We start from the raw sequence: 21,313 nt of genomic DNA on the forward strand, positions 1-21,313 counted from the left end.
GAATGCTACAAGCCACAGCAAGAACAAGCTGTTATTTAATTAAAAAAAAGGGGGCCACAAATAATACAGTAATGAGGTTACACAATTAAATCCCACAGCATCACTTGAAGGCTTTGCTCTGTGGCTGACGTCATCACAATGGAAGGCATAAAAAACTGGAGGAACCCAATGTTGACAACGATCCAATCTCTAGTCCATTAGGTGAGATGGTGCAAGTAGTCATTTTACATTAAAAAGTGCCCTACCCTCACCTAAATGGCTAGTGGATGTGGAGAACTGCCCAACAAAGAGAGAGAAAGACCATCCATGTAGCTATCTAGAAAAATGGGTTGTCACTATGGCACATTGTTTAAACACTGGGGAAGGTGCACCGCAACGGACCTCTCTCTCTTGCTCCATTTTCTCTCCTATATTGTTTACAAATGCTAAGTTCACCTATCTGAACTAGACAGGAAGTGAACTGTCTGATAGGACCACTACCCTAGATCACTTTGTCTTGAAATATATACAAGTTGTTTGTAGTGGCTACAGCAATTATGTTTTCCTTGGGGTGCCAGGCTGTGTGGAGGATCTTCTTGTTGAAGTCTAAGCTATCAACACTTATCTCGTCCTTCTTCCGCTTGCCACTTGCACAGACTTTACGGGGTTTCAAAACCGTACGAGGCTTATTGTTTTCCCGAGAAGCTTCTAATGTGATGTCACGCTTTGAGTTTCTATCAAACATGCGGAAGAAGTTGTTGTAGGAGCCGGTCATGACAACGCTGCAGACAAAGAGGATAAAAAGAGATTTTGTGTTTCTGATCCTTGAAATATTCTAATCGTTTGGCTTTAACCTTCTGTGGCTAGTTGTATTAATTCAATTGGTGGCACTTATTTGCATGCGGGGGAGCTACTAGAAATGTTATGGTAATGGAACTTATTTAATTCATCCAAAGTCTATTCAGTTTAAAAAGTTTGCAAATACACTAGTAATTATGAAAGACACTGCAGTGTGTGAGTGCGTATGTACTGAAATGAGATTGAGTATTTTAAATACCCTCTTTGCAGATATAACATCTGTGACTATGCGTATTCTGAATTTTGGAAAAGAAACAGACACAGAGTTATTACATTAAACTGTCAATTCATACGCTTAAATTCTTGAGAGCTGGAATTACAGATTTAAGAAGCTTTGACTACTGAATCACACTGTTTTTAATTGGGAAAATGAGGCCACAGTGATTATTTTTTTAGTTCCAGATTTATTCAGAGCAGCTTGCTCAAAGCAAACTGATACCAAAATATAATAGAACTAATCACAAATATAAGTATCCAGAATAATAAATTGTCATGACATCTCTCATTGACTAGAGTAGCGTTTCTGTACCTTGGCTGCTGGAAGATGTGTGGACTTCAACTCCCATGGCTGGCTGGGGAATTCTGGGAGTTGAAGTCCACGCATCTTCCAGCGGCCAAGGTAGAGAAACACTGCACTAGACATTTTATGAAACCAGCTGAAAACTGCAATAGGGATCCACCAATTTTAATTTATCGAGAACATTTTAATGAAAGAATTACAGATGAAACACATGATTCCTCTCTGTTCTGCCCTAACATCTTTGTGGGATACCTTATGTGGTAAATCAGTGATTAAACCCAGTTGATCTGGTGAACTTCATTACCAAGTGGAGACGTGAAGCTCTCAAAGTCGAGTATAATTCTGACTGTCCCAAAGTTCTATTTCCGTGACTCACTCACTTCCATGCATTGTATGCTATTTGCTTTCCAGGAAGCAATTATTGCCAATCTGGGAACAGTGATATGCCCTCCAGTTACGATACTGATGTTTCTGTGCCACCAAGCTATGTCGCCATCAATAACTCTGAGTCACTTTCTCATTTTAAGAGCCAGAATAGAACCCTAGGATGGATGGATGGATGGATGGATGGATCTCTCTTTGCTCACTACAAACTGCTAAAATGGTTAATAAGTGAAGGTGAGATTCAAAACAATGGACCACTTCAAAAACAAAGAGCTTCCTCAACTAACTCCTTTCAAGTTTCAGGTGGAAAACCCTACCTTGAAAAAAGAAAAATAACAATTAGAACTCTTCTATGTATCCAAAGTTCACATAGCTATTAAGAAGTTTAGGCTAGGAGCTCATCCATCATCGCATACAAAACATTCTACTTGTAGGGAGTATGTTTTAATTTTTGGCAGTGGAGTGGTGAAATGGAAGATCACTCCAAACCATAATCTTCCATCTGCACTTCTTCAAGGCAGGTCTAGTAAAATCCCTATAGCTGAGCATACCTGCCCATGTGGTGAAGAGGAAGTTGAGACCATCTCACATGTATTATTACAGTGTAAATTTTATAGGGACATTAGGAGGTCAATCTATACTTTGCCCCTAATAGATAAATTCCCTGGGAATCCAGATAGCTTTTACATGAACCATCTTCTTCAGGATCTAAAACCATACATTACGTATGCAGTAGTCAAATTTTGTGTTGCCACAACTGAAGTAAGACAAAACTGGCTAAAGAAGTAATTAACCTTGTTTTAAATATTACTGTTAAATTGAAATATCTTAATTAATACATTGTTAGGAGATGGATGGATGTATATACACACACACACTTATTAATGTTTTAGATTCACACTACTTGGGCGACAAATCTATCAACAGAGTAATAGAGAACTGAATGCTATATTATTATGTGATCTATTTTATTAGTTGGTAGTATATTATTGCATCTCTTTGTTTCACTCTGTTTTTGTCCTTTTAATTTTTGCTGGTCATTGGCAGAATAAATATTGAATTGAATTGAGATAGCCACACAGCTAAAAAACACACACATAAAAAAAAAAACCCTGGCAGTCAAAGGCAGCTTGACAAGTAAACTCAGACATCAAAGAAAAGTTTAGAAAAGGAAGCAGGAACTAGAACAAAGAGATAGAGAACAACTGCTTAAAGATCCTAGGGCATGATGTGGTTAGGGCAACCTTCCCCATCCCAGAAGCCCTTCAGATGAATGGACTTCAACTACCAACATTCTCAGCAGTCGTCTGCCAGTTGGAGAATTCTGGGAATTGCGGTCACATGTCTAGAATGGTAGGGAACACTCAGAATGCTGCAATAAGACCGAAGCTTAAAAACCCAGTCAGCCATGAAGTTCACCAAGTGCACTTAGGTCAATCAGTCTTCTCAGCCTGTTATAAAGCTAAGGGGCATCATATGTCACCTTCAACACTTGGAGGAGGCTAAGACAGAAATACAAAACCATAGTAATATAGACGTAAGTTCTGATATAGCTTGTCTATAAATGTATACACCGCTTTATTGAGGCTACTCTAAGAAGCATACAAAGCAACAACCACAGCCAATGTAGTAATAATTTATAGTAGGGAGAGGATTGGTGCATATTAGCAGAGCATGGACTGTATCTGCAGGAAGACCCAATCCTTAGGATCCCCAGATCATATGATCAGGTAGCATCAGTTGCTGGCACCTAATACTGGGCTAAATGAACCAATTATCTGACCTTAAGGTTACATAACTGCATTCCATTCTGCTTGGATAACCTATGATTGGAATTGGTTAACACATCTCATCTGGAATCCACAAAGCATCAGGGGCCCCAAGCCAAACTTAGAGCAGATCTCCCTGCCCTTTCTACATGTTAATAGGTAAATATAGTAAAGACTGAGTAAACATAGCAGCAAAAAAAAAAAAAGCAGTCCTTCAAAGACCAACCAATGGATTATTGCATAACTTTACAAAGCACAGAGTCACCCATGTTAGGTGCTTCACTGGATAAATCAAAGTAACAAAGTTATCCAGTTAATTCTCTTTTCCTTGCCTACACCTGTGTTTTCTTTCCTTTTCTAGAAATCGTCCCCAAGCAGGTGACTTAATGCCAGCTACACAATGCAAGCTACAAAGGTTTTCCATGTAGGCAAGCCCCCTACGCGTTCAGTTGAAAAAACGTCCAACTGTCAATTGGTATGGAAGTGCTAAAGGAGGAGGAAGGAAGAGTGAAACTTGCCTATCTGACCCATTCCAGCAGCACTCAAATTTGTCAAAAATGCAGTCATTTTCATAGAGCGAACAAAGTTTACTTCTGAGGTATTCATGTACCTGGAAATAGAGCACACACTAGTTGAAGAACAAATAATGTAATATTTATAATATATAAACAGCTATTAACTGTTTTGTCTTTCAGAGAGAGAGGCTATAAGTTAGGATTGTGAATGATTGCACAGATATGAAAGTTCACGTCATCTAAAAAAAAAAAATCCTTTATTTCTACATCACTGTTCTTATTTGTGCAAAGCTCATCATGCTTCTAAAAGGTTTCCCTTAAATTGGATAGCAGCCTTACTATTTCCTCTCACACCTTCAGCTTTCCAGGCTATGTTAGTGATTACTTTAAGAGAACCTCTCATCCTATCTGACCACTTTTAAAGAAATATTCAAGGAGCTGGAAGGAATAGAAGACCTGATAATCTCGAATGCATACCCTGGATTTGAAATCATGACCAAAAGTATGGATTCATTCAGACATACTGTATGTAAAGCTATATTCCATCCTTTCAGCAGGTATACTTTATTCAGGATGGCAAACAGTGAGAAGTAATGCCAAAAATTAAGATTGTTTAAAAGAAGCAACAACAAGGACTTTACATTGCTGGTTAAACAAATGTGTTCTCAGAAAGACATTTGCCAACTTGTCAAGACAGCTATCAAATTGGCCTTCTGTATTTTCTTTAGATATACGTGACTCAAGAAGGCAAAGAACCGCTAACACTCTGGCCTACTTGCCTCTCAACTGACACCCTCCAGATTTTCAAATATAATTTCCTCAGGAAGATGATGGAAGTCATAGTCCAACACATCTGGAGAGTACCAGCTCTAGAAAGACTGGACCAGCTCTACCAGTTCATGAAAAGGACTCAACCACAAACCATACCTACAGCTAGGGCCAGCCACCGTCCCAAGGAATAGGCACTATTATATTACTGCAGGCACCAATAGATTTACATAAAGATTTTAAAATTTAAAAATGTCCACAACTTCATCAGAACTTCTGAGAGATGTGCCACAGGAAATTCTGAATTGTTTATTTCTTATTTAAATCATTCATATATATCCATATCTATCTATCTATCTATCTATCTATCTATCTATCTATATATATATATATATATATATATATCACATTGTGGAGACAAGGGTGTGCTTTCTGGTGGCATTATGGGTGCTCTAGCATCTATATCCACTATCCTACCAAACCTGGACTTAAGCCTTTCACAGAAGTTGATCCCCAAACTGTGTATCTGTATGGCACACCTGGTATGTTTCCACAGGTCGGTTTTCCATGTTTAAATCCCAAATTTTCACAGACAGATAATCTCTAGTCATCATATATCGACCACTATGGCTAAATTTGACATCTGAGATGGAGGAGATGATTTCTGAGAAAAAGGATCGGCTGCTTGGATCCTCTGGCTCCTCAAACACTGCAAGTGAAATACAAGCACATTAATTTGCCAGGCTCACCTCGATTTGATGCATATTCCCCTTTTCATGCACATTAACAAGTAAAACCTGAAGCGTTAACCCTGGGAAGCCAAATGGTTCCAAGATGAAAAGTTACCCATCAGAGGCCCAACAGATGATGATTCTGGGGCAAGACGTAATTTGAGCTCAACACAGATGGCATTAGCTCTAAGCATCAGTAGAAGCAGGCCTTGGTATATTATATAATTATAAACATCTGCAGCCAGCTAACCCATATTTTGTGACTTTCTGCAGCCCAGAAATCCAATGAAGCAACTCTTCTGCAGTTTGCTAATAAGTGCAAAGGTGTTCCAAAACAGACTGAAGCCCATCTGCGGGACCTATCAGTCCCATAATCATCCTTTACATGGAGATCTATATAAACACATTGCCTATGCATTTTCCAGTGTATCTTGTTGTAGTGGCAATGCGGAAGACCATTGTATTTCGAGGAGTTTAAGTGACATATTTTGAGTTCTCCTTCACATTAAGAAGCTCAGAGTTTGCTCTGGGCCATAGTAATGTTTAGCTGGCTTTTTTCACTTTTACTTAAAAATGTGATGGGGGGGAAGAAGAGGAAACCCCGAAATTGTTTATGTTGGCATTAGCTTATCTGCATAGCTTCCCAGGCTCTTGGATTATGTCATAAACAGGTGCCACAGACCCTGGGAACTATCCAGTCAAGGTCAGGTCCTGCAGCCTCAGTACCATGGAAACAGGCTCACAGGATTTGAGGACCAGATTTTGATGAAAAGCTTAGGGTTGCTTTTTGAGTTTGGGAGTTTCTGCAGAGGCCTGAGCTCTGGGTGCTGTGAAAATTGAGCCACCCTGGGGTATTTCTGCTGTCGTTATTAAGGGGCTCCTGACAGCCTGTGGGAGATTGGGTATCTTCCTTGGTATGTTATGATTTTTCTTTATGTTATGCTTTTTATGCTTCTGGTTAATCTAAACTGTGTTTCTGTTTAAATCTGTTTGCTTGAGTTAATAATAAAGCTTAAAATCTCTTTACTCGCTGGCATGCTTATTGTCTCTGGATCTAAAAGAATTGGTTGTCTGGGCACCTGATCACTGCCTGGACACTTGGCAGAACACCTGTGCAAACAACAAGGAGAAGAAACTTGCTTAAAGAAAGGTAGGGGGTGGGGGTGGGGAGGGTAGCGATACAGCATCAGCTCCTAAATGGTGTCCATGGAATCCAAAATTAGTGTGTGTGTGGGGGGGAGTTTACACACACAGAGAGACACATAAAATGAGCACCTCTTGCATAACATTTAAGAGGTTGCTGAAATGCCGCAAACCTTTAGTGATTTTTATTTATTTATTTATTTATAAATTTATTCACCGCCCATCTCTCCCCAACGGGGGGACTCTGGGCGGCTTACAATAAAAGCTGAGGGTTTTGTGAGAAACTTAGCTAAGAGTTTGTGCCATTGCACAGCTCTGCACTGCAGGAATGTCTGCCTGAAGATTGCAAGGTCCTGGAATATGCAACCACCTCCCACCCCACATCCCCAAGAAAGGGTCAAGTTGACATTTTCCATCTTTTATCTTCAGGTGCAGGATGCCCCCCAGAAGCTTATGGGTTAGTCACTCTCATCATTTTGCGGTCCAGCTGTGCACTTCCTGCATCCGGAGAATTAGGGCATATGTAAATTCATTTCCATTATTCTACAGTTTGTTCCACGTGTTTGCTACCTTGATATGGAAGTACTTGGGTCAAAGATATTTTAAACTGCATGGTATCTTTTTGCGGCAACAAAATGAAAGTTGGGGATATAAAGCTGAATGGACTTTCCAGTCTGCCGCTTTACTGATTTGCCTTGGTGGTAAAACTCATTTAGAATGGAAAAAGCTACTCACGTTTTGAATGCCTGTCACAAAGAGCTGATGCACGCATGTCACACAGGCGAATAGTTCCTTTGCTACTGCTGTACACAAAGGTATTGCAGCTGTTTGGGTGGAATTCGGCTGCTGTTATTACCTCTGTCAGCTCTTCCATATTGGCAGGCTTAATATCTACGATATCTAGAAATTGTCGGCATTAAGGAGTCTTCTTTTCAGTGACATTCAAAGCCCCACATTTGCATTCTAACCCATGACTGGGCACAAAATAAATTGCTAGAAAGCACCACCCTTTGCACCCTTTGGAAGGAGCTGGTTCTTGGGCAGCATAGAGTGTTTGAACTGGAGGCTTTGAGGCTGCAAAACTCAATTCCATCAACTTTACCTGTTGGGGAAAGGGCTATCTCACCCATTTCATGTAAAGGAAGAAAGGTAAAAGGTATAGTCTTCAGTGCATACATACACACAGCCATATCTTCTTGGCAGCAGTTTTGAAGTGGTTTCCCAGTGACTTCTTCCACTACCTTTACATTTACACCTATATCATTCCCCATCTAGCCTGCAGCCCAAGGATCTTCAAGTGGTCTCCCATCAAAGTATTATTCAGGCCTAACCTGCTTAGCTTTTTCAGTATCAGCCAAAGCTGACTAGGCGCTCTCATCCACTGTAGACCAGAAAATGTAAAAAGTATTGTAATTAATCCTCCTTCATATTTAATATTTATGTTACTCTACTGCTCATATCAGGGATCTGGACTCTGAAACTCAAGGCATTACAATACATGTATAAGAGAGAAGAACTATGCTAGAAAATAATTTTAAAAGGCAGTTTAAGGCACAGGTACAACTACTACCACCACCTGTGCCTTGCCTAGGTCCACATGTCCATTCAAAAATTGCTGTCAACTTGAAGTTTTGGGAAAGCTGTTAAATATATCAGGAATAAACATATTAATGGTATTTAATTAAAATCATATTCATTATATCTATATTGAAATGAAATCAAGAGGTGTCCTGGTCCAGAATATATTTGCAGTCTCCCCAAATCTCCCAAGATTGCGCCAATAAATGAACAAACTAATTTCCAGATGCCTGGCAAGCTATCCCATGTGATCATACAATAGCGTGCAGACTCAACTCCTACAGCAATATGATCTTCAGCCCAACCGAACACAAACACACTGGCATAAAAAGATACTAAAACTTCTATCCGTGATTTCTAGATGCCACAAATTAATCCTCAAGTCATCCGCAGACAGGTACGTTTCATAATCACTATTAATGGAGATAGAGTTGATGTGATACGTGTGAGCATTGGCAAATATTCTTCGTGGACTGGCTTCCACCATGAGATCCATGGGCCTAAATACTGGCACCTGCAAAACACAGGATTGAGAATATGTGAGCAATTATGGAGAAATCATCCATATCAACAGATCCAAGGGGAGGAAACCAAGACCTCCCTAAATGGAAACATCAGAATGGGGTGGGATATAAAGACCAGGCAACAACAGGACCAGAGCATACAACCCATTCATGCTATGACACCCAGGTCTACTGTCTCTCACCAGAAATCCCCGAAGGCACATCATTTTAATCTCTCTTAAAATCAAATGGGACTCAGAAATACAGCAGTGACAGGGTTAGCAAGGCTACAGGTAGTCCTCACTTAACAACCACAATGGGGACCAGAGTTTCAGTTGCTAAGCAAAGCAGTCATTAAGCGAATCTGACCTGATTTTACACCCTTTTGGGGTCATCATCAAGCAAATCACCACAGACGTTAAGCGAACCATGTGGTTGTTAAGTGAATCATGCTGTTCCCCACTGATTTTGCTTGCCACAAGCTGGCTGGAAAGGTTGAAAATGGTGATCATGGCAGGCTGCAATGGTCATAAATGTGAACCGGTTGCCAAGCGCCCAAATCTTGATCATGTGACTGTGGTGACGCTGTGACAGTCGTAAGTGTGAGTTCCGGTCATAAGCTGTTTTTTTCAGCAACATCGTAAGTCCGAACCATCACTGAAAGAATGGTCAAGTGAGGACTACCTGTACAATCCTGCTTACTGTATGGAAAGTAGATCATAGAGAAACCATTATGTGGCCTGAGTCAGCAACATGGAACCAAGTGCCCACAACACCTGTAAATGGCTTCCACAGATTCCATGTATGTATGTGTGTGTATAAGCACACACAAATATACATACCAAAAGTAAAATTAAAAACGGCTGAAACCTCAGGAAACTGGAATCTCACAGGTTGGACCATTTCCACATGAGGTCTCACAGTATTTCTGGTTGCCCCGAAACCCACGACAACTATTCTGCTTCCTGGATTCTGGACCCAGATGCTGGTCTCTCTTGTTTTCCATCCAGAGTGCAACAATAGTCCGGACGATGGTTTGTTCTCTTGGACATCTCAGCGAACACACCTTCAAACAGGATGCCAACTAACTGGAGACTGGCATTTTATCTAAACTTATTTCGCTGCAGTGATCTCTAGACTGAGCCAGCAAGGGAAAATCAACAGGGAGTATGTTGCATCTTTGCCAGGTGCACTGTTGCAGATCCATGCCCAACCAAAAGTAGAGGTGCTACTCACCCGTAAAGTAGTGACTGTTGTGGGGTCTCTATACCGCCCATCTTCTTCTTTCAAGTTGTAGCCTTCTGGCCGTTTATCTCTTTCACTGATTTTCCATAGTTTTATTGTTTTGTCTGAAACAATGAAGGTAACGAGGGCTGTTGAGAGCATCCAAAGCTTTGCCAGTAGAACTGATCCCAGAAGAAATAATATGATTCATGTCTACAAGTAGCCCAGTGAATACCTGGCTTGGCTGAGGGTAGCTAACAGGGTTGCTCTTTGGAACTCACCACCCAGGTGGCAGTTCGGGGCCTGTTAATTCCAGACACACACACAGGGATGCTGGATAATTTGCACTTTTAACTTGCCCTGTCAACGCAGCACCTCCCATTCCAAGAAAGGCCTCCAGCTCTCCAAATGAAATGAGACAAAAGCACCAAGTTCTCATGTCAGATTTCAGCAGTATTAGACAATGGCTTTCGTAGGTTGGTGAATTCCCAATTTCATCATGGCCCCCAGGGTTGGAAAAAGGGTTGCGAGAAGAAAAGCCATCAACCGCTTAGTGCTCCGCAGAATGCAAGAGGACCAAAGCCCTGTTCTGTGGTGCTAGGAACATAACCTTCAACTCAGTGGAGGCAGAGAACAGAGAGGAAGGTAGGGAGAGAGTAAACCGGGAATTCTTTATTTCAGTTAAATGCAGCTAAATTCACACAATACACACCCTAACCCCATGTTAAGAAAATATAGCTGCTGTATTTTTGTAACATGCTCTACCCAAATAAGCTGTACTATACTGGATTTCCTGTAACCCCTGTAACCACCAAGTACTTAATCCTACTTTAACTTAACCTAATATACTGAGCCAAGCCAGCCATACTGAAGGTGAGTGGGGCATCCTTTCCTAATCTTGGAGCCCTCCAGATAACATGGACTTCAACTCCCATTATCCCCAGTTGGGATTACAGGAATCAAAATCCAACAGATCAGGAAAGTAATGGGTCAGGGACACCTATAGTTAGATAGGGGGACTATAAAGTTTACGCTGAAATCTTTACAGACAGGATTTGAGCCGATACCCGAACAAGTGTAGTCTTGTTTGTACGTATTACTTAGCGCATCCTGCAGAAACTTGACAAGAAAAGCTGGTTTCATTCCATACAGCAAAGAGCTTTTCAGAAGATGTACTTGGACAGGGTATTTTGAAGAAAAAATGAAGAACCAAAGGACAATAGGCAGGGCTCCTGATTAAAAAGGTAGCAGCCATGAAGGAATGCCAAACAATACACTAATTCTGGCTACAGGGATGAACAAAAGCATCATACTTTTCTACTTCGAAGTATAAGTGCACAATACTTTTATATTTTTAAGCCCTGCATTGAAGAGTTTGGAGGCAGGAGAAGGGCACCGCCATACGTGTCTATTTCTCCACTGTTAGTGCCACTCACATCATTTGAAAGGATTCCCCAAACTCAGGAATCAAGGATGAAAGGGAGGCAACCAGAACAGGTCAGAAAGTTCAGAAAAGAACAAACAAACAAAAAGTTACAGGAGGGCTAAGAATACAACAAGAACCTTACTTGATTGATTGACCAACTGATTCTAATTTCTATGTTCCTCTTATCTTGCAGGCTCTGAGCAACAATCATCAAGAAAAAATCAAAAGGCACAAGTCAAACTATATAAATTTCAGAACAGTAACAGTACCATCCATGGGGCAGGCCAGATCATAACGTCCCTCTTGGTGCTTCTAGAATACTACCAGATGGCTCTAGGGAGCCCTTAGACCAGTGTCTCTCAACCTTGGACACAAAGACATGTGGACTTCAACTCCCAGAGTTCCCTGGCCAGCAATTCTGGGAGTTGAAGTCCACACGTCTTTGTGGCCAAGGTTGAGAGACACTGCCTTAGATAGAATCTTGTAACATCAGTGTCAGGAATGATGTGATTTACAGGACAATCTACTAGACAAAGACAGCCATGGGAAACTTGCTTCAATAAAAGTCTACTATCAAGAGTTCAGAAGAAGCATCTTACCATTAGTAGACAATAAAAATTGAGCAGCATTTTTCTGGGGTAACCACCTAATTTTGTTGATCTTTTCTTCAATTTCTAAGCTTTTCAAGTAGTCAAACTCTGGCTCATGGCTTTGGAAGGTACTGTAAACATTGTATTCACCTCTGCTGTGAGACTGTAGTTTGTTCTGAAAGGTGTTAAAAAAAAAGAAGGAAAAAACGAGAATTACAATGAATGATTACTGTAGTTCATTCTTTCCAATGTGTAATGGGGGATGTAGAACCGATACAGGACGTGGGCTACCTACATTACCTAAGTCCACTAGAGTTGAGAATGACGGGGATTGAAGGGAATGAGAGCCAATTCAGACATGAATTGTTTGAGGGGCTGTTAAACATTCAGTTGAACAATTATACAGGCCTTTTGACAAAATTTGAAGTTATTAGCATATGAATCCAACATCTCTGGGGGAAAATAAAAGACACTTTGAAGCATTTAACTAATGATTGTAATTTGTCTAATCAGCTGATTAAATATTGTAATTTAACTCTGCTGAATATCTATAAACAGGGGTGGGGGAGATTCTCCTTGAGCATCAAAGACTAAATGCCCAGGAAAAAGCTCTTTTAATGATATCTGTTCCCTGGGTTATTTAAAAAAAAAAAAAGGAAAGAAAGAAGTTTGAGGAAGGGATGGCTCAAAACCATGATTACACCTTGCAACCTTGAAGAGATATGGGTGGTTATCTTTGAAAAACTTTGACTTTCCGTCCATCCATCCCTCTCACCTTAAGTGAGGAGGGGTGGGCTGAGAGAGTGGGCTGGCCCAAAGTCACCAAGCCATCTTATATGCTTATGGGAGAATTAATCTTGGGTTTATTGCAGTTCGGTGGTTCGAGACCCAAGTGCTGCACAGCGGAGTAAGCTCCCGCACTCGCCCCAGCTCTTGCCAAACTAGACATTCGAAAGCATGCAAATGCGAGTAGATAAATAGGTACCGCTTCGGCGGAAAGGTAACAGCATTCCATGACTGTCATGCTGGCCACATGACAGCGGAAGTGTCCTTAGACAACGCCAGCTCTTCGGCCATGAAACGGAGATGAGCACCGCCCCCCAGTGCTGGACATGACTAAACGGGAACCTTTACCTTACCTTTTTATTGCACCCTTGATTTTTAAGCATAGATTTAATAAACAGCCACATGCAAGCGTTTCAATATCTCAGACATAAGGGAGAATGAACAGCAGAGGCACAGTTAGGTGTGCAAGCCCACCCCTGCCCCAATGTCACCAACTGCTTGTAAAAACCTGTGTGAATTTAGGGCTGAAATTCTCCGAAAGATCCATGATTTATCCAATGCATCTACAGTGTGGCTGCACAAAGATTGAAGAAATACTTTATTTCGAAAGTTTCATAGCTGCTTCTTAAAGCAAAGTGCCAGTAGCTGGAACAGCTTTCTACACATGTGCGTAAGCCTCTTCCAATTCTTTCTGTAAGCTACTAGAAATGCCAGACAAGGGGTCAAAGTGCTGCATCACCTCTTATCCCTTTGCTTTGCCAAGCAGAACCAGGTCACAAAGTTTCACAAAGCTTCCCTTAAATGAAATTTATTAAGCATGAGCAACTGATCATCATTAAGGATTAGCCGCCCTTTCTATCAGAAGGGCATTTGAACAACAACATATTTATTTCCAAGTGTTTAATAACATGCTGAAAGAGGAAACACATCATATCTTGAAATAACTTAATATCTGCACCATATTCATGAAGGCCATGCCAGCTTGGAATTATCAGTAGTTAAGTCCCAAATCATCTGAAGCATGCCAAATTGGGAAAGGTCATGCTAGCAAAATCTGGGTTGGGGAATCCCTGTTGCATTGTAACACACCTCTTGCATAATTAATTGGTGTTTCTCCCTCCTAATGAAACGTCTTGGCACTTACTTGCCAGGTCTACTTTGTATGGTGGTGATGGCCTACATTCAGGCATCACTCACCGGGCAAGATGAAGATTATCTTGTTCTGAGTCTCTTTTCTAAGCTGGAGTGCTGGCATGTGAAGGTGAATTCCCACCCAGCCTAATTAACATTTTATTGGCATGAATCTCACTGACGTGATCAGTCTAAAGACACCATTCATTTCCTGCCTAGTAGCTGACTCCATTGCTAGTTACGTGGAGATAGCGTGGCTGCATTCTAACTCAAACAGCTCAGTGGTAAATGCAATCACAGGTCTGATGGCATCTGGAAAAGGAATGCCTGGCAGATGGTCCCTAACTCTCCTTGGATGCCATATGTGCTGAAAGGTGGTATTCAACCAGCTCGCCTTCCCCAATTTGGAGCTTAACTCCCAGAATTGTCAGCAATGCCATGCTGGCCGGGAAATTCTGGGAGTTGAAGTTCTCAGGGCTACCCAGGTTGGGGAACACTGTCAACGAACGCCGAATTTAGAATGTTGCTTAATACCAAGGTCATTGATCATAGCTCTTTATTTATTTATTGTCACAGATCAAAATAAGTACTGGATAATTAAATGTTTACATCTCCCCTACAGATCTGATTCTGGGTGTAGAAATCACCTACTTAGTCCTGTTCCAGGGTGTCTATCCTCCAAGGGCAAACACCTGTCCAGAAATCAATGAATTCTCGGGTAGTAATGACTCTTCAGGCAAAGGCAGAAAAGTTTTTATGGTATGTGAGGGAAAGATTTTAAAATTTGGTATCTGAGGAGTGTGGGGAACATAGCTTCAACTTTTCTGCCTTTTTGGGTGCTTCAATTTTTTTTAATCCATTCAGTAAAAGCTAAATAAAAGTTAAGTTTGGTGGGATTGCCATTCCAATTAATTGGAATCTACTATTATTAAAAGCATGATCAGACCATAACTATTTCCCCCTTTTATTAACATTTAAAAAAAAAATCTGTTCAATCGTGTCCAATTCTCGGAGGCTGCCTGGACAAATCCCTGCAGTTTTCTTGCAAGATTTTTCAGAAGTGGTTTGCCATGGCCTCTTTCCTAGGGCTGAGCGAGAGGGACTGGCCCAGGGTCACCCAGCTGGCTTCGTGCCTAAGGTGGGACTAGAACTCACAGTCTCCCAGTTTCTAGCCTGATACCTTAACCACTACACCAAACTAGCTCTCGCTTCAAATATTACTTAAAGGCAAAAAAGGTTGTTAAGCTTAGCAGAAACTGGACACAACACAATTGTTTTAGCTCTTGTTTTTCTTAAAAAGCAAGAAGTCCCACCGCTGTATTTCAGTGAATGGGTTGCACATTACCTAAGGAAAACTCCCCAGGTCACCACTTTACAATCAAAATCAGAAAATATTTACAGTATCAATGATAGGTCATAACTGAGTACACAGAAGGATATCTTAATTAATACAACACAGGTAGAAATTTAAATGCCCCTCTAATCAAGTAAGACACTCTTAAGTAAGAAATGCTGAGAAATTCTATAAATAAAATGTTTTCTTATAATTTAACCAGCATAATAACTAGTAGATATTTTAATAAAGAATTGAGAAGAACAAAGGAACAGATATGTTAAATCTTGGAAGGAAGTTCTGGTGGAATATTTTTCCCCCTCCTCCCCCCACCAGCAAGAGGGCTTCCTATCACTTAAGTTAATCTGAATGGTACAAAGGAAGACAGTGAAAGATTTTCCAGAGTTTACACCAAAGTGAAGGGACATAAATAGGCTTTATATAGCAAAAACTCTCCCCTCTGACATTACCCTTAAAACAAGAAAAAGGGACAAAGTCGGCAAAAGAACCATTTTCAGTGTCAACATTTTAAAAATTAGTTTAAATACTTGTGTCAAGTTTCAGCCAGGCATTCACACCCTTGTGAAAGGTGGTGAATAAATGGGAATCCTACTGTTGGTGTTGCATTATCTAAAGACAATGATAGCTTGGCGGGATGTCATGCATCTGAGCTCAAGGCACAGAAGATAAAATGTAAACCAAGGCAAGTGATAAATGCAGAAGGAAGACTGGAACAGTGAGAGAGAGATGGGTATCTCAGCTGTAATGCCAGGAAGGGCAATGGTAGCTAGCCCCGATGGACTTGGGAAAGACCAAATAGGTCAGTGAATGAGTATGCTCTCCCCAGGCTAAGGAGAGCATACTCAATGCCAGGAGATACTTAGATCTTTATTGCAGTATTTATTAACAGGTGAGCTTATCATTACCCAAAAAACCTCAAGGAGAAAAAAGGGAGGCGAAGGTTTAATTTCCCAGGGCATTACCTGCAGCACTGATGAGATAAGTACATCCCCCGTACTGGGCAAGAATCTGGCTTGCCCAGAACTTAAAGGAAGAAAATCCAACATATTCCAGGAAGCCACAGAGGCTTTTACGGCTGATCTTGCTTGAACATCACTACAATATGGGTACATCTGCTGCAAGCACCCAAGATTATCCCCTCTGTTAAATAATTTAGTTGCTTTAAAGGGGAATAAGATGGAGAGGGGGAAAGAAAAATAAGCTCGAAGTAGTTTTAAGAAAAAGATGGACAATGCCCTCCCCACCCTGACCACATCCACTATCACTTTGCCCCACCCACCTGCAATCCTCAGCATATTCAACAAAATCAACATAACAATCCATATATTAAGTCATAATCTGCAGCGTAAGGCAGCCTTCTCCAATATCAGATCCTACAATCTCAAGCCTGTAGGGCTTGCTATGCTGGCTGGGGATGATGGGAGCTATAGCTGAACACATGAAATGTGCCAGTTGGAGAAGGCTGCCAGGAAGTAACTTTCAGTTGTGGAGGTAAATTTTTAGATTCTTTGGCCAATTGGACTTTTTTTTATTTTTTTATTCTTATTTATATTATTTATTACTGTAATTTTATATTGTGTATTTTATTCATTGTATGATTGTTGTTTTAACTGATTACTGTAAACTGCCCAGAGTCCTCCGAAGGGAGGAGATGGGTGGGCACAAATGGGATAGATAATTTAGCATGTCAAGACACAGCTGGAGCAAGTGTTACAACTAAAACCCTACAACTGTTTCCAGTAACTCAGTAAGGAATGATTATTGTTATCTTGGTATATATCCAGGTATCCTGGATGCCACCGGGCAGGAAAGAGAAGGTCCTCCTCTCCTTCTTGTCATTTTATGGGATAAAAGAGAAATACGGGATAGGCCGACTACATTAAGAGAGCTGTCCCCTGTACTGTGACCACAAGGTGGCACTAGAAGATTAACGTAAGTCTATATGAAGGACAAACTCCTAACTCTTCCCCCACCCCCCTCAGTATACCTCTTACAGTTCTTTCAGAAGGATGTGTCAATTAATACACAGAGACTTGACATCATTTCAAACTGAATATTTTTAAATTAAATCTACAACAAGCAACAGTTCTTAAAGTACAGTGTTATACATTGTTTCCTTATATATACAAGATGCCTACAATGTTTAAAACCTCTCTGTCAGAAGATCTGCTGCTCAGCCATTTACATTCCCCTGGAAGAATTCAAGCAAATGATCACCAGATATGATCTCCAAAAGTATGAAAGATTCATGTCTTCCTTCTAACCAGACAGTCAAAGCATCACATCGGTTGCTTCATTTTTGGCTTAATGGGTGAGAAATGAATGGTATGCAGGAAGGGGATTCCCCTCATTAAATTCCACCCTGGATATCGTGTGGCCTGCTAGAGCAGATGAGATCCAGCTCCTGGATCAGAACCAGTTTCCTATCCTTGATGTCTATTTTAGTCTCCATGGAGAATGTCCACTTCACCAGCTGTATTAAGCTTACCATTTCACACATGTTCTCCAATGTACAATGTACACAAGACTTCACTGATACCCACAGAGAATTTAAGAACCAGAAGAGCATATGCAAATCCTCTGACTTCCCTGGATATCACTGATCTAGGCCCAGCTCTAGCAAGAGTAGCAAGCCCTTCCCTCAGCTATACCAGTTGAACGTATGGGGCAGGATGTCAACAGGAAGCTCTCTGCATAGAGAAAGCACTTCTATAATCTAGCCATCTACCTTTTTGATGTGCAAGCTTTCTAGGAGGAGAACAGAGGATCTGCTCATGCAAAGCCTAGTTTGTAGCTTTAAGTAGTACAGCCCAGATTAAAACCAACTAATTCAAGGATTTTCCCTTCCTGATGCAGCAGAGAGGCTAGAGGTTTTTGGACTAAACCTGAAAATGAAGGGATTCTAATGAAAAGCTGGCATTTTAACTCAAATACTTTCAGATAAGCTGTATGAAGTACAAAGATAAAATAATTTATTAAGGGATCTGCATGCAAATCTTAGGATGGCCTCCCCATACAGCAGACAGGATAACATCCTCTTTAAAAAGCTTTTGTTTTTCCACTTGCATACAGACACACTAATAATGGTTGGAGCCTTCTATGCAGCAAAGGAAGAGTGCCCAAGTACCCATGACTTCTGAAGGCCACCTTTTGTGTGCAAACTAGTCAAATGTTTTCAAAGCTGCTTAATAAAAACCTGGAGAAAACCCTTGCTATTCATGAGAGAAATCTCTTCCAGGCCCACATGAGTTCAGTGCCTGCACATCTCCTGTACAGCATGAGTTCTACTTACTGTGGGAGGAATCCAAAGTAGGACATTCTATTATGGGCGCAAACAGAGTCTGGAGAAGGATTGTAAAAGAGCAAAAGAACACCATTTTGAAACTTGAGGACTGTCAGCAGACCAAAAAAGGGGGAAAAATAGCTTTGTTTTAATAGGTTATGTGCAATGGCCTTGATCTATGTGACCGTGATTTATCTATCTATCTATCTATCTATCTATCTATCTATCTATCTATCTATCTATCTATCTATTTAATTAATTGATCAAATTTATCACCTCCCATCTCCCAAAAGGGACTCTGGGCGGTTTACAATAAAACATAAATAAAAATATAAAACTGTAAAACACTATAATACATAATAAAATAAATATAATAAAAACGTTGATGGCTGGAAGTTCTTTATGATTTGCAGGCAGAGCCAGGTCCTTCTAAGAAACTGACCATCCCCAGGAATGGCTACACTCTCTCCTGCCCCAGGCATGATGACAGAACCAGGTCTTTAGCTGTTTCCTAAAGTCCAGGAGGGAGGGAGCCAATCTTACTTCTGGGGGAAGGATATTCCAAAGGGTAGGGGCTGTTGCAGAGAAGGCCCACCTCCAGGACCCTGCCAGATGGAATTCTCTTGCAGACGGGGTCCATAGCATGCCCTCTCTGCACGAGCAGGTGGGACGGGTTGATGTGATGGGGAGGAGACGGTCCCTCAGGTACCTGTACCCGTGCCATGTATGGCTTCAAAGGTGATAACCAACACCTTGAATTGGACCCGGAAGCATACTGGCAACCAATGATATGATGAAGAAGATGTTTGTGTGACACACTGCAAAGTCAACAGCCAGAAAAATGCTACCTATAGCATCAGATCACTGCTTTATCCAGCGTAAGATTCTCCCAACCAAGGGGTCTTCAGGAGTTATCCAGCATCCAGAATACTCAACCATGCTGACTGGTGGGTACGGAAGCTGCACTGCGTCACCCAAGGACTCTGCTTGGGGAGTGATGGGAGGCACATTTCAAAGTTTCACTTGGTATGTCCCACAATACCCTCTGAATGAAAATGTCAGCTATTGAACATATAACCCTGATCCTACGCGGGGTGTGTTTCCACACTCAGCTACATCCCTTCACCAATGGCACTGTCCCACCCCCAAAACACATTGGATGTCTCAGCCTGACACATTGTTATCATAATTTGTTTTGACTAAGGTTTGCTGTATAGGTAAAGGTAAAGGTTTCCCTTGACGTAAAGTCCAGTTGAGTCCGACTCTAGGGGGCGGTGCTCATCTCCGTTTCTAGGCCTTGGAGCCGGCGTTGTCATAGACACTTCCGGGTCATGTGGCCAGCATGACGACTCGGAACGCCGTTACCTTCCCGCCGAAGCGGTACCTATTAATCTACTCACATTTGCATGTTTTCGAACTGCTAGGTGGGCAGGAGCTGGGATTAACAACGGGAGCTCACCCTGCTGCGCGGTTTCGAACCGCCGACCTTCCGATCAACAGCTCAGCGGTTTAACCCGCAGCGCCACCACGTCCCTGTTAAGATTTGCTGTATAACCCACAATTAACTCGGATTGTATATCGCACTGCAGCAGAAACCATGGATTGCCAATCACAGTGGCTGATTCACCTCTTGGGAGAAGGACGGGTTATTTATTTACTTATTTAATCAATTTACATGGCTGTCCATCTTGCACCAGCGACTCTGGGTGTCTAACCAAGTTAAAACTCGACAAAGCAACCAATAGCAAAAACAATAAATATACATGTAGTAGCAGCCAAGGACAACAGTCACAGCAAGAGCACCCATCTCATGGACCGTCATGTTTTTAAGGCTTTCCAGAACACCAGCAAAGTCATGGCCAACTGGATCTCCGGGGAGGGGGTGGGGGAGGAGGGGAAGTATGTTATTCCAGAGGGCAGGTGCTTCGATATGCAGCAGCCCACCATTATTCCACGAAGGATCCAAAATTGGCTTTTTCCTATTGTGGGAGGCTTTGCAAATGCATCAGTTTCATATTGTAACACCCGCCCAAACCCTAGACATACCCTAAGCCAAAATCACAGACTGTTTTACTTCACAGCCAGTATTTACATAAATCACATATATGGTTTACATTCACCAATAGTTTGTTCTTCTGGGAGTCCCCTTATAGTGCACATTATTACAGATTTTCCAATTCTTCAGTACAGAGTTATGTCACCTACTTTTTAAATATTAAACATAGAGATTCTTAAGAAATCAAGTCTAATTCATTCCTAATTGTTCAATCACAAACAAACTAACACAGCATCTAATTCTACAGTTATGTCTGTCACTATTTGACTTAATTCTACCTACACAAACTTAGCCACAGCCCGTGTGAATGCAGTGGAACCTCTATGTAAACAAGCACATCACTGCATTTTTAATGTAAGGGGAAACTTTGGCCATCGTTTTCTGTACCTAAACTCAATCATATCAAGTAGGACAGGTGGCACTTTTATGAATAAATCAATTCTATTTTGGAGTTACTACAAAAGATTGGGAGGATGAAATGAAAACCTTACCTCCTGCTCTTGTTGAAATATGACAACTCTACCGCCTTTGTCTCCCGTCGCTAGCAATTCTCCAGAATGATTAAATTCTACTGTAGATATTATGTCAGCTGTATAATGAAGAGCAAAAAGACACGTGTTAGTATTTTTAATGCAAATTCAATCTAGATATAAGCACCAGGGACTTTGAAGAAGCACAACAGGAGGAGTACTGACACTTCTGAACTTTGGTGTTG

General features: G+C 41.2%; 1 protein-coding gene across 1 annotated transcript in view; it reads right to left on the reverse strand.

Moving 5' to 3' along the window:
• PPP2R2A (protein phosphatase 2 regulatory subunit Balpha) overlaps nt 1-21,313 on the reverse strand; it is a 60,933-nt gene continuing 39,620 nt past the window's right edge. The window contains exons 3-10 of the mRNA XM_063311110.1: nt 21,090-21,187; nt 11,998-12,163; nt 9,985-10,097; nt 8,582-8,759; nt 7,403-7,567; nt 5,333-5,502; nt 4,029-4,120; nt 1-761 (exon numbers count right to left, since the gene is read on the reverse strand). Of these exons, the coding sequence (XP_063167180.1) occupies nt 482-761; nt 4,029-4,120; nt 5,333-5,502; nt 7,403-7,567; nt 8,582-8,759; nt 9,985-10,097; nt 11,998-12,163; nt 21,090-21,187 (1,262 nt within the window). The 3' untranslated portion in view covers nt 1-481. The remainder of the gene's footprint in view (nt 762-4,028; nt 4,121-5,332; nt 5,503-7,402; nt 7,568-8,581; nt 8,760-9,984; nt 10,098-11,997; nt 12,164-21,089; nt 21,188-21,313) is intronic.

Source organism: Candoia aspera, chromosome 9 (assembly GCF_035149785.1).
Source record: "Candoia aspera isolate rCanAsp1 chromosome 9, rCanAsp1.hap2, whole genome shotgun sequence".
Lineage (NCBI taxonomy): Eukaryota > Metazoa > Chordata > Lepidosauria > Squamata > Boidae > Candoia > Candoia aspera.